Consider the following 18168-nt stretch of genomic DNA (forward strand, 5'->3'; position numbering starts at 1 on the left):
TGATCTGTCAGCTCGGAGAGACACAGGAAAATGGCCGCCGGGCGTGTGGAGGGCGACGCGCTGGAAGCCGCCGTGTCCCCGTTTCCCGGGGTCTAACAGCGCCTGCGGTAAAACGGGCCCTTTCCGGCCGAGCTCCCCTCGGCCGACTGTGAGACGGTGAGTGTCGAGGTCGGCTTCGCGGGATCGCCGAGCGGGGAGGGGGCGAGGCCGGGGAGCCGGGGGCGGGGGTCCCCGCGAGTCCCCGGGAGCGCCGGGAGGTCTCGGGCTTGAGGCCTCAGGGCTGTCTCTCCGGGGCCGACAGGCTCCTCGGGGCGGGGGCGGGGTGTGAAACAGTTATTTTCCCGGTGCGGAGCCGCCGCCGGCTCCCCGGCCGCCGCCGCGGGGAGTGCCCCGCCCCTGCTCCCCGCAGAGGCGGGCGAGCGGCGCCTGTGCTGGGGCCGCGGGGCCGGGGCCTTGGTTTTCCCTCTGTGCTCTCCTCCCGGGCTCCAAGGCTCCGTGGCTCCATTGTCCTGTGCCGGCCTTCAAACGCCTGGCAGCGGAGTGGCAGGCCATCGATTTTACGCCTTCCTGATTTATTGCCACGGAAACGATCTTTTGGTCGACCACCCACGTGAGATCATTTTTCTTTCAAGCCGTTTTGACACACGGAAACGACGAAGACCATTTTGCTCCTAATAACTGTGTATGCAGCCCCCTTGGCTGGCCGTCAGGGGCGCTGGTTCACAGGGAGCCTTGTCCTTGGAGAGTCCCATTCAGCTGGCCCCGGGTGTGGCCAGGCCTCGCCCCTCCGCACCCGAAGTGGGGTTCGCATGCATTTTGTGGGCGCCCACACTTCGGCAGCACTGGGGGTCAGGCCCCTGAGTGTGTCTGAAAGCGCCGCAGGGCGCCCGGTGCAGAGCGGAGGTCGGGAAACGCCTCGCCAGGGTGGGTTCTTTGTTCTCCAGCCTGGCCGGCTCTGACAGTCAGGTGTCCCTTCTCTTATCAGACTGAGATCCTAGCGGGAGAGACGGCTGCCAAATAAGCATATAGGTAAAGGACAAGTTTAGAAAAGGCTGTGAGGGGAATTACAAAACACCCTAAAGCAAAGGACCCCGTGACAGGTGGAGCCCAGGTGACGGGGCCACAGGGAGAGGGGAGCGAAGAGGTGGTCCCATTCTGTGGGTGTGCGCGGCGGCCCGTGTCCTCCAGTTCACAGGGGCCAGGCCATATTTTAACCCCTTGTCACCTAACTGTGCAGTTACCTAAAGATGGTGAAACTTGGACCCCGAGGCCAAGAAGTGGCCCACGGTGAAAAACATTGAATAGCCCAGTCAGGAGTCCACCCAAGCTGCCCGGTTCCAGGGTCTGTGCCTTTTGCACTGTACTCAGCTGCACTTGCGAAGAAGGCCCTTTTGAAGAGATAACATTGAAATGAAGGTTGGACAAGGCTCATGTTTTTGTCTATGTTCAGATGTGATTTCCAAGTGGCTTTGGTTTTGTCTTGACGTCACGGTCGGAGTTACCTTCTTTGATGTTGGTGTCCTGGGAGGTTGTTTATGTTCCCCGAGGACACAGAGGCCTGACCGGAGGGGCTGCTTTTCTCTTTCTGGCCCCTGCGATGAAGGCGTCCTGCTGGAGGGAAGGTGGGTCCCACGGGAGCCGAGGGCCGATGTGGACAAGGGTGAGTGGCGTGGGAGGCTGGGTGGGGCAGGTAGGAGCAGGCTAAGTTTAGGTGCCCACAGCGGGTGGAGTTGTCCCAGAGGTGGGACCCGGCCCGCCTTCAGGAGACGGTGCTGGAGGGGTGGACGCTGTCCGGGCGTGTGTGGAGGATGGGCGTCCTGGGAGGAGGGGCGGCGAGTGCAAAGGCCCGGGAAGAAGGCGTGGGGCAGCCGCGGCCTGCAAGGGCGTTAGTCTGGCTGCGGCGGGCAGTGTGGCGTGAGTGGGGAGCAGGCTGGGGCACGGGCGGGAGGGGAGAGGTGTGGCCGGGCGGAGGGATGCGGCCACACTGTGTGGGCTGCTTGCCCCGTCACTAGGCAGAGCTGAGCGCGGGAGTCCTCACCGCTGCCGCGGAGCAGAGCTTTCTGGAGGTGGGAATTGTGGGACCGGATCTTCACAGCCGCTCTGAAAGGCTTGTAAGGGCTTCAGGTCCTTGACTAAGGTGGGAATGACGGAGCCATCATCTTCTGGTCTCCGGCATGGATTTGTTGCGGGGGGGGGGGGTACCTAACGGAAGGCCGTTAAGCATGTTTCTGCTTACTCTCGCTTCCGTGTGGCAGCTGGACTGGATGGGGGGAAGGCAGGTGAGCAGGAGGCAGGACACACAAGCTGGGAGACTGTCATGGCGGTGCAGGTGTCGCAGGGGACGCGTTGAGGGCCGGCGCCTAGGCCACAGCAGTTCCTCTTTTCTGGAAACAGTGCCCACACAGTGCGACCTTGTGACGTCTTCCCAGCCCTGTGACTGTGACTGGGCGACTGGTTCTGCGTTGGCGCCTGACACGACCTGGGTAGTCAGAGGCTTTTTGTTTTGGGACTTTGGGATCTGGGAACAGATCCAGACTTTCCAGTTTTAGACACTGTCCGATGTGGGGCTGCCTCGCTGTGGGCGGCCATGTCCCCGTCTGTGTAGAAGTCAGTCTAGGATGAAAGTGGGCTAAGCCATGCAGAGCGAGGGTTCTACTGGCACCCGAGGTCCAGTGGCGCCTGTCGTTCCCACAGTGTGGTTATGGGAAATAAGCCAGAATCCCTAAAATAAATATCCTGCTTTGCTTAAACTAGTTTAACTTTGTCTCTTATGCTGTCAGAGGTCTCAGTGTAGATGGTGAAGGCCCGGAACGAAGGCCCTGAGCGCGGGGCTGGCGGGTGTGGGACACTGGGCGGCAAACTGGACCGAAAACGGTGACCGCTCTGCCTTGGAGAGCGAGCAGATGCTTCGGTAGAGCGGGTGCGAGTGGCTTTCACGGTGGAGGGTGCAGAGGGGCAGGGGCGGGGGCAGACGTGCTGTGCGGAGCCGATGGCAGGCGGGGCCCCTTCGAGCGCTGCCAGCGCTGGGCTGGCTGGGGGGGGGAGGGCTGGTCACAGGGAGCGGTGGGTGGGGCCGGCTGGCGCCTGACTGAGGGGTTAGGCTCGACCCTGCGGGGAGGGCAGGGGGATGAAGGTGGTGCGCGTCGCCGATGAACGGTACCGCAGGTCTCTCGCTGGGTTCCTGGGGAGAAGGAGCACAGTCTAGAAAATCAGGGAACAGGGTTTGGAAGGAAACCAGAAATCACAGTAATGCCATTTCAGATTTAAAGATGTGTATATTTTAAATAGTTGAGAAGCTGTATATGTAGTCTTTTTAGCTATTTTTTTCCTTCCTTGTTAATATATCACAGACCTTTTTCTGTCAGTACATATTTAGGAAAAATTTGATGACTGTATATTTTTCCACTGTGTGAGTGTATCATAATTTCTGTAACCCTCCACCTCTAAGGTTTTTGTACTTAGGACTAAAATTGTGTTGTTTTTAAAATCTTTCTTCATGTTTCTTATGCTTTTGGAGTTGATTCTTAGAATGAAGTTACTGGATCAAATAACATAACTTTTTTGATGATTATTTAAAAGTGAGGTACAGTTTCCATACAGTTCACTCTTTTTAGTGCTCAGCTTCGAATTTTGACAAAGCCAAATAATTGTGTGACTGCCACCACAGGCAGGACACGCAGCAGTCTAACCCCCCAAGTTCTCCTAGGCCCTGTTGTGGCCACCTCCTTTCCCGCCTTTAAGCCTGACAGCTTATGACCTGTCTCGGTCCTACGAGTTTTCCTGTTCTAGAATGTCACGGAAGTGGAATCGCAGTGCAGTGGTTTCTCTCTCCTGGCCCCACGATAGCCCACCCCCCCGCCCCCGAACCACGTTCAGCGCGTCCGCAGGCCGCCCGGAGTCTCAGTGTGCTGCGGGACCAACTTGGCGTTCAAAGTCTCTTTGGAATCTTGTCCGCTTAAAAGTTCTAATTCGCATCATCTAAGTCCGCAGCAGTGAGGCTCTGGGTATATAGTCCATAGCACGGGGACAGGCCCAATTCCTGTCCACCTGCGAGCCTGTGAACCGCAGGACAAAGTTACGCACTGCAGAGTCCAGAGGGGGACAGGCGTGGCACACCAGGCATAGGCCCTCCTGTTCAAGAGTCTCCAGAGGGGAGGAGGCAAGGAAAGTAGGAGTGGAAGAGGAGCCAGGCGGACAGAGGGCCGGTGCGGAGTCCCGGGGTGGGGCAGTGACCCGGGCGAGGAGCGGCAGGAGGTGGGGTCCCAAGGGCAACGCCGGGCCCCTGAGACTAGGAGAGCATGGGACTTGACTTTGAGAGGCCGTCGGAGGGCTGTGAGCCAGGAAGGGCGAAATCGGACTCGGCCACTCGGGGGCGTTCTGCAGCCAGCAGGGGCAGCGGCAGCGGCGGCACCAGGAGCTTGGGAAAGCAGCAGGGTCGGGGCGGGCCCAGACCTGCTGCCCGAACCTCTGGGGGCAGGGCCCGTCGCCTGTGTTCTGCAAGGTCTCTGCGGGATCCTGATGTAGGTTACGGTGTGAGAAGCTCTGGGCCAGCCCCATCGCCCAAGGTCGCTGTGTCTGCCTTGCAGAGGATAGACAGTGGGGAAGGTGAAATGAAGTAGGAAGAGCCGTGGGGATCTAGGTTAAGGTTGCGGTGGCCTGGACCAGCGTGGCTGTGATGGAGGTGGCGAGGTGTGCATTGTATTTCGTAGCTTGTGCTAAGAGAGTGACTCAGTGTGAGAGGACAAGGCAGGTAGGTCTAGACAGGCTTTGGTCTTGGAGGAAGGGAGCTGGAGCCGCCCCGCACTGAGGCGGAGCGGACAGCAGGGGGAGCAGGGGAGCCCTTTCGTTTATTTGGGGCCGGTGTCCTGATGGGTCTAGACGTAGGGGTTGGGAGGAGTTAGATTGACACGAGTGTGCAAGTGTGCGTCTTGGAAAGACAGATGGGATGGGCATTTTGACAGCCTGTAACTGAGCAAATCTGAGCCCGTCCATGTGGCGTTTACTTGGCGCATGACCCTACAGTTAGTGTTGAGGGAAACTGGCTTTTACATACAGGATTCCAGCCTGGCCCCTGGGGACGGGGGTTAGGGGGACGCGTGGGGCGTAGGCTGGGAGCACTCCTGCTGGGAGCCCTGTTTGCCCAGGGGACCCAGCACTTCCCTCCCTCCCCACCAGGCGATAAGCCACAAGCGTGCCCGAAGTTCCCCATGTCCTCATCTGTCCTTAAGCCAGCCGTGTACGGGTTTTTCCACCTCCTCTGGGACGCGCTCCTGTGGGTTTCAGAGTCGCCACCCTCTCGCAGCAGGTCTCCCTTCAGGATCTGGGGTGCGCTGACCTCAGCCTCCGTGTAGTGGTCTGGGAAAACATATGCCGTGTGGCACTGGGTCATGGTGGGGTCCAGGAAGGCAGCGTCCCAGGAGAGCGGCCTCTCCCTGTGCGCTTTGGAGACGCGAGGAGAGTTCAGCACTGCGGGCACCCCCCACAAATCTGCGCCAGGTCAGGCAGGTCCCGGCGTCCCAGCTCCCCAGGCGGACTGCCCGCGGGCCCCTCCCCCCAGCTCCGCCACCTCCCACTGCAGCCCTCGCGTCCCCACCACAGCAGCAGCCCGTGCACGGAGCTGACCGCACCCCGCGCAGCGTCTTGCTGCCCCCTCTCCCAGACCTGGGGGCCCGGATTCGCGGCCCTCCCTCGCAGCCACCCTCCTCCCTACCGGCCACGTGCCCGCTGCGGCTCCCGCTGCTGCGCCCTCCCCAGCTCTTGCCGCCCCCCACCCCCGCCCCAGCCCCCGTCCCAGCCCCCGCCGCCCCCCTAATTTTCAATGCTGGCCGCAGCTTCTGCGTGGCCTAATCTCCGTCCCTCCTGTCCTGGGCGGCTTGTGCTGGTTCCTTGTACTCTTCACCTTCCTTCGGCGGCCTCCTTTAGTCAGGGCAAGAATCCTGCGTGGCACAGGGGCCTCTGCCAGCCTGCCTGTCCTGCTGGCGCTGGAGAAGCTTCCCGCCACCTCCCTGAGGCTCCTAGAGTCGCTTCCCTGTTACCCTGGGGCAGTAGCACGGCCATTAACTTGCCTTTTGTAATGCAGAGTAGCCGTATCATCCGCTCTACACCGCACCCCCATGGGCTGTGGGGAATATGCTCTACTTCGGGGACCCCTTACTGCACCCTGTTACAGGCTGAGCTAGGGCGCCTTGTCTTCCGTGCTGCCTGTGGTGGTGTATCTGTACAAGTTAAGGTTAGACATTTTTTTTTAATCACAAATTATGTGCATTTAATCTGCTTTTAACAGGCATTGGAATAAAGATAACTACAGCTTTCTGCGAAAATGTCAGTTCTGATATCACAGAGTGTAATAAATTATGTAGAAGAAGAAAACATTCCTGCTCTGAAAGCTCTTCTGGAAAAATGCAAAGATGTAGATGAGAGAAACGAGGTAAGACCAAGTTTCTGAAATTCAGATCTTTTCGTAACTGCTGCCTATCCGCCGCTGGGGGCAGGCAGTGAGCCCGGGGTGAAGGCTCAGCGGGAGGGAATACGGGGTTCCCGCTCTTGGTAGTGTTAGCATAGAATTATGACATAGTTTCTTATAGTCAAAGTACTTCAAATTCCATAGTTTGGAATGCACTTGAACTTATGTAAATGATTGTGTATTGCATTTAGGTTTAGGGTTGACTTTTTTGCAGGTGGAATAATGAATATTCAGGAAGTTTGATGGCTAAAATCTAAAATGATTCTAGGAAGCTGTAGAGAGCTTCTAGACCCAATTTTTCTATAAAGAGATTAACCAAACAAAATCAGGAGTTTTTGAAATATTTTCTTTAATGGAGCTCTGGTTTCCTTTCTGAGTTGTTCATTCTACACACCATGGAATTTTAAAGATCCTATCTCTTTAAGAGAGCGTTAAATAGGTCATGTGTTCTGTTTAATAGATAGGGAAGTATAATATATATTTACCACTTTCATTAACTTATATTAGATATTTCTGTTTGACAATACAAGTAAATAAAATGTTGATTTTATTTCATCTTGAATGGCCAAGCTGCAACATTTTATGGACTAATAGACTTTTTATATGAATTTTTAATGGAAAAGTATGTGTTTGATTTATAAAACAGTAAAAATAATTTTGTTTCTTAAAACTGTATTTTCAATGTAGTATAATTCTTTTTTTGCCAGTGGATAATAAGAAATGATTTTAGTTTTCACATATGTATGTATGTGTATATGTGTGAACTTTTCTCTCTTTAGTCCTGATGATTCATCTTATATATATATTATTAAAACCACGTTCTATATCATAATCTAATCGGATTGTTAGAATTTGGTTACCATAGATATCCTAAGATTTTTTTATGTACATTGTGGTAATTCCTTTTCAGAGCCTAGTAATATATTCACTGACTTTGAATGAAATTGCAGTGCCAAAAACATTACTCATGCTGTTGTAAAAAGAAAAAAGTTTTATTTTTTCTTTGACTGTTACGTCATTAGTAAACTGGAAACTTAAGATTTCGAGGGTATTTCTGAATTAAAGAAATTCTGTAAACAGTGCTGAACATCCCTCATGGAAATGTAAGCGTGGTGCACGGAACTGGAGTCGCCGAGCAAGCACCACACCTTTACAAGCTCTTTGTGTCTTTTCTGTCCCCTAGTGTGGCCAGACCCCGCTGATGGTGGCTGCGGAGCAGGGCAGTCTGGAGATAGTGAAGGAGCTAATTAAGAATGGAGCTAATTGCAACCTGGAAGACTTGGTATATGTTGAAATAATTTGTCTTTTTCTTTTCCTTAACTTTGCTGTTTGTTTTACAAAGTGATTGAAAAACAGTAGGTCACAAATTACACTATCAGTTTTAGAGCATCTTTGCCTAAAATATGCTAAGTTAATTTTTTTTAAAAGGAGAGGAGTTTTTACTTTGAAAGAAGGCTCTCAGGACTTTGTGTTTTTATATACAGATGGTGCTGGCTGAATAGGGAGCCCATGCGCATGAATTAAATGCCTGCCCAACGGGGCTCCCTGTAAGGGCGCCTCATGGTCGTGGGTGTCCTTATGTCACCCTTCACCTGCACTGCGGTGGCCTGGAAGCCCTGTTCCCTCCGGGAAGCGCTCCGCTGGGGCGGGCCGCAGTTCACCGGCTCTATTGCCCAGGAATTATTCTTTGGGGTCACACAGCTGAATCTGGCTTTTATCTCCGTTTTAAAATGTTTTTCACATCTCTTTTTAAAAATTTATTATTTTAAATTGATGATTCTTATTGAATGGTCATTTGAATTAAATGACACTCATGAATCAAAGTTAGGAGAGCATTCGCGCGGCCTTCGTTTAAGAAATGAAGAAGGCTGGGTCCCTCACCAGCACGCCGCCTTCCCGCTCACCGCCTCGCTTGCGTCTGGCCGCCGGCGCGCGCCCTGACATCCCGGCAGCGCCGGCGCGCTTCGGCACAGAGCGGTCGCAGGGGTGGCTTTGAGGCTTGGACAGTCGTCTTCTCTCCTGCCCGGAAAACACGCTGTGAGGTTGCGAGTCTGGTGAAAAGACCGAAGCAGCGGCCGTGGCCCACTTCTGCCCCTGTGGTACTGCAGGCAGGCGCGACCTCTCCGGGCCGGGGCGCCCTGTCATTTGGGAGTCGGGAGGCCCAGTCGTGTCAGTTCGGTATGATCGTTTGGTAGGTCCGTTCGACTTTCTTTTTCCTCGGTTTGAAATGTTATTTCTGGTTTTGAAGCGGCAGCATTTGTGTTTGTGTGTTCAAGGATAACTGGACGGCACTCATATCGGCATCCAAAGAAGGGCACGTGCACGTGGTGGAAGAGCTGCTCAGGTGTGGGGCTAACCTGGAGCACCGCGACATGGTACGTGCAGGCCTCGCGCCGCGCCGCCGCTGCGCTGCCCTCGCCCTAACAGCCACCCAGACGTGCGCGCTCTTGGGCTGCGTGCGTGTGGGGTGCTGTCATGATGTTTTTAGGATGTGGGGCTGGGCATTGAAATGACCATCAAGAGTGTCTTAAAACCCAGATGGTATAATACGTCTCGTTTAGAATATTCTTAGTCATCACTTTTAGAGCTTAAAATCCAGAAATCTTGTTAAAAGTTCTCATTACCCTTTAATATGTCACAGTTTTAGAGCTTATGAGAGAATTGTTTCATTTAAGGGGAACTTTAAGAGGGACAAAGAACAGGTTTTAAAATATTTTTTGTCATTTAGTCATAATTTTCATAATGATATTTATAAATTTATTTTTCAAATGTAATTGTGTTCTGTCATGCTAGCTATATACATTATAAGCTTAGCAATATGATTCTTAATTATCTTAGCTCTTTTTGGATCTTGGCATTTGCTTAGAGCACAAAAATAAAGAAAGGGATTATTTCTGGCTTATTTGTTCTGCAAAATGTTTACTCTTTTCAAAAGTTAATTTTAACAGTGGGAGAAAGAAAGGAATTGATCTGCCTTGATATATAAAACATGTATTACTTTGCTGGTGATGTTTTCTGAGTGCGGAGGGTCCGAGTTTTTGAGGAACTGCAGCATTGCACCATCTTGCATGTGACGTTGTATTGTACCTTGTCCTCAAAACAGTCCTGTGGGCCAACGGTGAGTTTTGCGGTCAGCGTACAAGGCTCAGGAGGTTGAGCCCAGAAGGAATGCCCTTTGCCCAGAGTCGCTCAACCACTGAGCAGTCAGGCTGAGTTTTGAACCCATGTGTGCAAGGGAGTTAGGAAGTGTAAAGTATACGTTACAAAGGTGTATGAACTTTGTAAAAAAACTATTCCTTGAACTTTCTAGTTCTTCATATTTCTGTGTCTCCCAAATAATTATCACAACACATTTTAACATTTAAAGAGTCTTTATGTTGGGTTTTAAAACACCAAAAATTGGGGAAACTGAGGACTTTCTCCCTTAGTAGTTCATGTTGAGGGGCCCTGACCTCCAAGGGCTGATGAGTGGCAGGGGCCGCTGGGCTGGAGGGAGGGCTGGCCCCAGGGTGGGCCAAGAGAGGAGGGCCACCAGGCGGGGTGGTCTGGGGTCTGGGAGTTGCCTGGGGCGCAGTGTCAGGACATCGAGTGAGGGTCCTCCCTCGACAGGACCCCAGCGGTTGCCAGACCACAGCTCCTCCTGAAGGCGGCTGGTCCCAGCCTCTTCACTTGGCGAATCGGGGCGTAGTCATCTCAAGGTGGAGTTTGTATCTCCCAGGGTCTTGCAGACGGTAGGACATGGCTCTGCCCAGGAATTCTGCACGTTAAAATATTGGTGTGTGTGAGACCTGGCCCGACTCACATGTCCAGCTCTGCAGTTTGACTGACATTATGTCAGCCTTTTTGTGTCTCTCACAGCATCGGCACTTTTGAAGACGACTTGTCTGGCATTTTTAGAAAGTCTGTCAATTTGGACGGTGTGGCGTTTCTCATGATTAGGTCGAGACTGCTTTGTCGGGAGGGAAGGGTAGGGTGCCACAGAGGGGACAGGCCCTTCTCAGCGCACCACCGCTGGGTACGTGTAGCAGAACGTGTCCCTGGTGATGTTGACCTTCATCTCCTGGTGGAAGCAGTGTCTGCCAGCCTTCTTGCCTGTCACATGACTATTTTTCCCTTCGTGGTTACTAACTGTCTGGGGGAGGACACTTTGATACCATGCGGAATGGCCCGGTTTCGATTAAGCGCTCGGTGATTTGTTGTAGTGCCCAGCAGTGATTCGTGCCTGCGCAGCTGTGCCAGGGGCACCATCCTGGCGGCTTTTCTCTTTCCCTCTGTCCCTCTGCGCTTCCTGACCGCGGTTCTCCTGTGAAGAGGCGCTCCCTCTGTCTCTGTCTCAGTAGATGCGGACTCACGAATATTCCTGTTATTCTGTGAGTTATCATTCAGTTCCCCACCTAGTTTTTGCTCAGGCTGGTCCAGCGTGGGCCATTGTGAGCTTTCGCACCCTTGTAAGATGCCCTGTCCTTTCATTTTTTTACATTTCCCTTAAGCACTTCCTTACTTCCTGGCACTGCAAGGCGCTTCCAGCCCAGGTGCCCGAGTGCTTTCCCTTGCTTGCTTTCCTGAGCGCCAGCCCTGGAATTGGTCTTCCAGGGGAGCTTGGCCCCTGTTACTGGCAGGTGGTGTTCAGAAATCAGCATTGAGGTATTAAGTGTGCTTATGGCTCCTGAGTGGCACTGGTCTCAAAGGAGAGCCATAGGACATGCGCCTAGTTACTGACTCCTGCATGCGCATATGCCTCTGTCTGTGTCTCGCTGTGTGTGTCCGTACGGATACATTTCAAAAAGAGAGCAGGTTGAGCCTGCCAGCTTGGTCCGTTGTAGCCTCCTCCCTTTCCCTAATTTGTGGCTCTTCTCTGATGGTGAGAAACCTGCCTCTCATCATCTACATGATGCATTTGCTTATTTGTTCAACCCTGGAATACAAATAAAGTAGTTTCAGAATTTCTATTCCATATCTGGAGAAAACCAGATTTACCTACTAAGTACAGTGCTTGTGTACGGTTGTTTTTGGTTTTAGCGTTACAGTAGTCAGTTAAAATATCGTTTTCCCAAATTACCTAGGCTCAGCTTCTAAGTAATTACGCAGGGTGTTTGTAGTATCGTTAGATCCATTTGTCCCCGTCTGTATCTTCCCGTGTTCTGGGGGACTTTTTAAAAATTTATATACAGTAGAGTTCACTCTCCGTGGCTTGTGCACTCTCTGGTTCCTGACAAACGCGTGACGTCCTGTGCCCGCCCCCGGCCCCCACGGGTCTGCGCCGAGCAGTGTCGCCTCGTCATCTCGTCACCTTGTCACCTGTGCCCTGTGCTGCTGCCGTGTAGTCAGCCCCTCCGTCCCTCCCCGGCCCCTCGCCGCCACGGATCTGGTTTCCTGTCTGCAGTTTTGCCTTTTTCGTTTTAAATCTCTTTTTTTTTAGTGATGATAAAACAAAATCAGAAGAAGTAAGTGATTTATGTTTCGGAACCAACTGTGAATTCGTCCAAATACTGATTTTAAGAAAACAAAACATTTGTTTCTTACTATAATTTTATTATATTGGTCTCTTTTATTGAATTGCATTATAGCTAAAGAGAAAATTACTCAAAGAAAGAACGTTGCCTCTGTAGCACAGAAAACAGAAAGTTATCATGCCGCTAGTTCACGCTGATGGCTTCGCCTGCCCTGGACGCCCCGCTCCACAGGTCACTCACGGCCTGAGCGCCCTGTGCGGCCCAGGACCCACGCGGAGCGCTGAGTGCGCAAGCTGTGTGCGGTCTCCGGGTCCCTCTCCGGAAGTCTAGACTTGAACAAGGAGCAGACTCTCTCAGGACAGAAACGTTTCTGAAGAAAAATTTTTAAACAGCTAAGATAGATCTTGGAGAAGGTCCGACGTGAATGCTCCACATTTCAGTTTTCATGATAGAGTACTATGTTTGGAGAATTATTTCTGGACTTAAGGGATTGGAGTTCTTTTAGGTACTGTGGTATACAGGGCCCAGCAGACGTAAGGCCTGCTTGAGTGGTTGATAGGGTAATAATATAGGTGTAATAATTCATAGTTTTTCTTTGAACATTTCACCTAAAATGTCATAGGGTATGCTGGAGTGTGATAGTGTTATGTTACAGAATTACATGCTTAAGATTTTATAATAAAAGATTTTGTAATAAGGGGCGTTATTCATGTCGGACCCTGTATTTCTCTGGGGAGCTTGGGAATTTAAAACTACATAGCAGTGCCTTCATAAAGCGGCGGTTTAATAAATAATAGTCACAGAAGGAACTTCAGTAATGGTGTTTCTGTGCTTGGAGACGCTCCAAAATTTCATTCCCGCCACCCTTGGTTTCAGGGAGGATGGACAGCGCTTATGTGGGCGTGCTACAAGGGCCGCACGGGCGTGGCGGAGCTGCTGCTCTCTCAGGGGGCCAACCCCAGTGTCACCGGCCTGGTAAGTGCCCAGAGACGCTCGTCGGTAGGGTGGTGGGGTGCTCTCCCGGGGAGCTGGTTACACCTCAGACCTGACAGTGAGTAGAAATGACCTAGATGGCGGACCTTTTTATTTTTTTTTAAATTATTTATTTATTTTTTTGGTGGGGGAGAGAAAGAGAGGAAGAGAAACATTAATGTGTGATCAATACATCGATCTGTTGCCTCTCACATGCCTCCAACTGGGGATCTGAGCTGCTTCCCAGGCATGTGCCCTGACTGGGAATCGAACCAGTGACCTTTCAGTTTGCAGGCCGGTGCTCAGTCCACTGAGCCACACCAGCCAGGGTGACCTAACTCTTCTTGAAGTGAAGAATGAAGAATGTGATTTTTTTTTTCTTAAGCTCAGCTTATTTCTCAATTTTTATCAGCAAGAAGGAACTCCTAGAGCTTAATGTTAATTATAACCATATAACTTTTCAAAAAGGAGTTTTAAATCCTAAAGTCATCTTACCTGTTTTCTGTGGGCACGTATTCTTAATCTAAACTTTTTAAAAAACAAAATAGACATTTTCTTGTGCCTTCTTACAGACGGTGACATGTACATTACTACTGTGTGTGACACTTGATCTCCCACTGCAGATTAAGAGACTTTTATTGGTGGAATCCTTTTGTGATATATGTATATCAAATCATGTTGTACACTTTAAATATCACGATTTTACCAGACATAGCTTAATAAAGCTGAAAAAAAGAAACGTATCCAAAGTAATGGAAGGATTATGTAAGAAAAGTTTCACATTTCCATTGCTAGACTTGCCTGTTAGCCAGATAATTACATCAGATGTGTTCGGTCTGTAAAAAACTAAACGTGCTAAGAATATTTATTTATTTAAGGTTGAATGCAACTTAGCTGTCAATTACGTATTATGAGTATCTTGTGTTTTTAAAGTAGGGCATGGTCTATAACTTGATTTTTAAAATATTGCTATGTGAATGGTCTGAACTTTGATTTTTAAAATATTACTTTGTATTATCCTATTTGTTATTTACTCTTCTTAGTAAACGCATGCTGCAAATATCCACCTAAAAGATCTTTCCTCCCCTCGTTCCCTGCCCCCCTCCCACCCTTCTCTTTCTGTACCCCCCGCCCCCCAGCAGTACAGCGTCTACCCAATCATTTGGGCTGCAGGGCGAGGCCACGCAGACATAGTGCGTCTTCTCCTGCAAAACGGCGCCAAGGTCAACTGCTCCGATAAGGTAGGTGGGCTGGGCCTTTCCGGTTCCCCTTGTGTGACGGCCACTTGGTGTGTCTCAGCTGCAAGTGTTTTCATACCCCCTCATGAGGCTGTGGGGCACGTCTTCCAGGAGTGCGTATTAATGTGTTTTGTATAGATATATGCACCTCGTAGGTGGGCCCTGCTGTGGTTTTTTCTATCCTGTTCATCGTTCTCAGGAAAATACACAGGGAGGATTCGCTGTCTTCCTTATTTGAAATTTTCTGTTAAAGCTTTTCTTCCTTCCTTTAGTCTTGTCTGCTTTTTGTGTTGTTGCCTGAGTGATCTTTCTAAGATTCAAGTTACCGCTCTCTCATGCTCAACACCGTGAAGACGCCAGCGCCTGGAATGACATGCGAAGACTGGCCCTGCCCCGCTTTCTGCCGCTTCTCTTGCTCGCTGTGCCACACGGCCACCTCATGAGCGGCTTCTTACGAGGGTAGCTTGTTGGAAAAGCTTCCCAGGATGGGAGAGACCTAAACCAGTTTGTAAAAAGGGAGAATAAAGACAAGACTGATGACATGGGAAGAAATCACTGAGTGTGTTTCTAGATGAATCCAGGAAAGTAGGATCCGCAGTACACGTACAGGGATAAATTCATTGGGGTCAGAAGCCAGGATTTGAGGAGAAACGGAGGTGTTGGGGGAGCTCTGAGTACCGTCTGCCAAAGTACCTGCCAGATGTCAGAGCGGGGGAGGCCTTGGCGATGTCCGTCCAGGGGCCTCTGGAGCCTCTGTGGCGATGAGGCTGAGAGGGGCTGGTGAGGAGGGGGAGGGGCCAGGCTGACGAGGTAGAAGTGATAGCGGAGCCGCTGGTGTCGCCCGCCCGGCGCTCTGAGAAGAGGGAAAGCGAAGTGCAGCAGGCGTTCCCAGGGTGGGCGCTCCATCATCTGTCTTTAAAGATGCTGGAGGTTTTTGATTTGTAGACCTAGGGCAGGCGCTTCATTCAGCCAGGGAACACTCTCTCCATGAAGGAAAGAATTTAATTCCGAGGGAAGATAGATGTGAGAACCGGGGAAGCTCCTCCAGGATCCCTTGGTCGGTCCGAGCCTGCTCCAGGGCCGTGGCCTCGACCCCTGCCCACCTCCCGAGTCCCGCCCCGTCGCCAGGCTCCCGCGTGGAGGGCTGTACCGGCAGCCTTGGGTTCCCGCCGTCCGGAGCCCCGTCCAGCGGCCAGGGGCCCAGGGCTGCAGCTTCTCACAGTTTGGTTCCTGGGACGCTTGATGTCCAGGGCTCTCCAGCCTTTTGGCGTCTTGGGGCCATATCAGAGGAAAAAGAATTGTCTTAGGCCACACATTAATACACAATACTAATGAAAACTTACGAGAAAAAAAAAGGATTTACGTAAATTTACGGTTTTGTGTTGGGCTGCATTCCCAGTGGCTGTCCTGGGCTGCACGTGGGCTGCGGGTAGGACTCCCCTGGGCGGGCTGCCTTGGACAGTAACCACCAGCCGCATAAGCTATTTAGACTTAAATCAGTTAAGAAAAATAAAATTACTCAGTTTCCTATTCAGACTTGCCACATTTCAAGGGCTCCAAGGCCGCGGGTGACGGGTGGTGGCTGCTGTGGCCGTCGCAGAATTTCAGAGCCCTCCCGTCAGCACAGGAAGCCCCCTGGCGGGGCCGCTGCAGAGCGGGCTCTCGCGGAGCGTTCCTCCACGTGCAGTCTCCCAGGCAGGAAAGGTCGCTGTGGGCGTGCATCTGCCTCGTGCCTCCCAGGCTCCCCAGAGGTGAAAACAGTGCTGTTTCACGCGCAGTTTATATTCTTTGATGCCTTTTGAATCACATTTCAGCAGAAGGTGCTTTCCAGAGCAACGTCTAGGCTGCAGTTTCCTTTGTCAAGTACAGGGCGGACTTGGGGCGCGGTTAAGCATGCGGCCTCGGCTCCGCATGGTGTCCGGGCCGGGCCGGCTCCAGCTCCTCTGTGCTTCGGGACTTCGCCCGGGACTGACTGCTCAGGGCCTCGTTTGCCTTTGTGGGCAAGTGCGACGCTGCCCCTCTTGCTTATTCTAGCGATAGGGGTCACAGGAGTGCACACGCACAGCTAACTGCTTCCTTTGCGCATAGTCAGGCTGTCGAACTTCCCATTGTATTTCATGAGATGTGGGAAGCAACGAAAGCGTGTTGAAAATTAGAGTGTATGACTTTACGATGGAAAAATTGTCAGTGATTATAAAAGGTAAAGTTGGTTAAAAGATATTTCCTGCTGTGGTCAGTCATCTATTCCGGAGAAATAAAATGCGGAAAATAGGATTCAGCTGCGAGTAGCGAGCGTTATGCTTGGTGTAAGCGGTGATCTAAGAACACTTGATGTATGATTTTCATCAACGTTCGCGTTGAAAGCTAGTTTCTTTTCACATACTTTTGGTCGTAGTTTTAAATGTATCGTTTGTTTTCATAGTATGGGACCACCCCTTTGGTTTGGGCCGCACGGAAGGGCCACCTGGAATGTGTGAAACACTTACTGGCATCCGGAGCTGATGTGGATCAAGAAGGAGCTGTAAGTACCTTTCCTATGTTACCCCTGGTAATAGAGACGTGTTTTTAGTTTTAAGAGAGAGAATATTTTCCTTAGCATATAGCTAGAGAAATGTCCTACAGTTTGTAAATGATACTTAGGAAAACAGGCATTTTCTTGCTGTTATCCTCATGAATATGTTATAGATACTATATACTCTACATTTTTGCTCTTAAGGATCTATTGCTAATGCACACAAATTTTGGGAGGCTAAAATTATAAACAATAGTGTTCAGTGATCTTAGTGTAAATTAAAATGGTCTCAAATAGTTTGAAATACATATATTGTGGAAAAAGTTTTGTATTAAAATTTACATATTTACATTTAAAAAATAATATTGTCTTTTTTTGTATATTTTTAGTTGAGTTATTTTTCTTCTTCAATAGACAGATTTAGAAATCAGTGGTCAAGACCTAGAGAGCTGTAGAATTGGTACAAAAATGCAACCAGCTCACGGTTACTAGTTGCTCCTTGAGCCCCCGCTGTGGAGCCGGCCAAGTGACGGACATGTGGGAGGCTGGAGAAGCTCCCTCCCCCCCCGCCCCACTGCTTATTCCTTGAGATGATAGAGTGTGGTCACAAGAAATGACATTATACATAAGGAACAATGAACACAGACAGTCATTTGTATAACTAAGTATTATGTGGGATGGATTGTAAAGGATTCTGAGAAGAGAGACACCAGATCTCTGGCTGCAACTTTAGAAAAGTGAGCTCCAAATCATCCTTGGCTTTCTAGCACAATGTCAACTAGGTTCTCTTATTCTCCATATTGGCACAAGCTGCCAAATGCTTCACCTTCAAGGAGTAGGTGACATTTTAGTGCCGGGCGGGGACTGTGTGACTCATAGACAGCACGGCAGTCTCGCCGTTGACTTTCTTCCTTTCTGGACGGTTTATCCAGTGGAGGAGCGGCTGGTCTGCTCGGGGAGTGACGGCCTGGGAAAGGCCAGGCTGGCTTTCGGTGCGAGGGGCGGGGGCCGCGCTCTGGGGGCTGAGCGGCCAACTGGACTGGTTCTCTAAGTAAAGGGTGTGACATCCCAAAATAAAGCAAAACCTGAAGAAGTCACTCCGTACTTCTAGTAATGAGGCAGGTTCTTCTATTAGGTGATTCACTGTTGTAAATTAGAAGTGCAGTTTTTAAAAGAACCTCTCAAATAAGAGTTTTTGAAAACAGGGTTTTCAAAACCCTGTAGACGCAGTGAAAGATAGACTGTGTTGTGCTTTTATTCAAATACCCTGTGGCCATCAAGTCGTCGTTCTCAGGTTTTTCTCATAGATTTTATTGTAAACCACTCTTTGGTTGGACCCTGAAAGACCTTACTTGGGATTATTTAGTTTACAGTGAGTTTAATTTGGAATCAGCCTGTCAAATGCCTGATACTTCATTACGTCGCTGAGAGGGTTCATTTGCTGTAAATGAGGCCAAGTTCAGATTGTCATTTAAAAAATTGAAGGTCATGACAGTCCCGTTGACTCAAGAGAATTAATCTCTTATCAAA

General features: G+C 50.6%; 1 protein-coding gene across 7 annotated transcripts in view; it reads left to right on the forward strand.

Moving 5' to 3' along the window:
• The window catches only part of KIDINS220 (kinase D interacting substrate 220), a 73460-nt gene continuing 55292 nt past the window's right edge, over positions 1-18168 (forward strand). For 4 of the 7 annotated variants that reach the window (XM_054569908.1, XM_054569925.1, XM_054569934.1 and 1 more), the window contains exons 1-7: positions 1-156; positions 6284-6427; positions 7647-7745; positions 8740-8838; positions 12793-12891; positions 14028-14129; positions 16549-16647. In XM_054569908.1, the coding sequence (XP_054425883.1) occupies positions 6320-6427; positions 7647-7745; positions 8740-8838; positions 12793-12891; positions 14028-14129; positions 16549-16647 (606 nt within the window). In that variant the 5' untranslated portion in view covers positions 1-156; positions 6284-6319. The remainder of the gene's footprint in view (positions 157-6283; positions 6428-7646; positions 7746-8739; positions 8839-12792; positions 12892-14027; positions 14130-16548; positions 16648-18168) is intronic. The other 3 variants (XM_054569916.1, XM_054569943.1, XM_054569961.1) reach the window with 1 other exon arrangement.

The sequence above is a fragment of the Pteronotus mesoamericanus genome, unplaced genomic scaffold (genome assembly GCF_021234165.1).
Source record: "Pteronotus mesoamericanus isolate MK-2021 breed Mesoamerican mustached bat unplaced genomic scaffold, CSHL_Meso_final contig_101, whole genome shotgun sequence".
Classification (NCBI taxonomy): domain Eukaryota; kingdom Metazoa; phylum Chordata; class Mammalia; order Chiroptera; family Mormoopidae; genus Pteronotus; species Pteronotus mesoamericanus.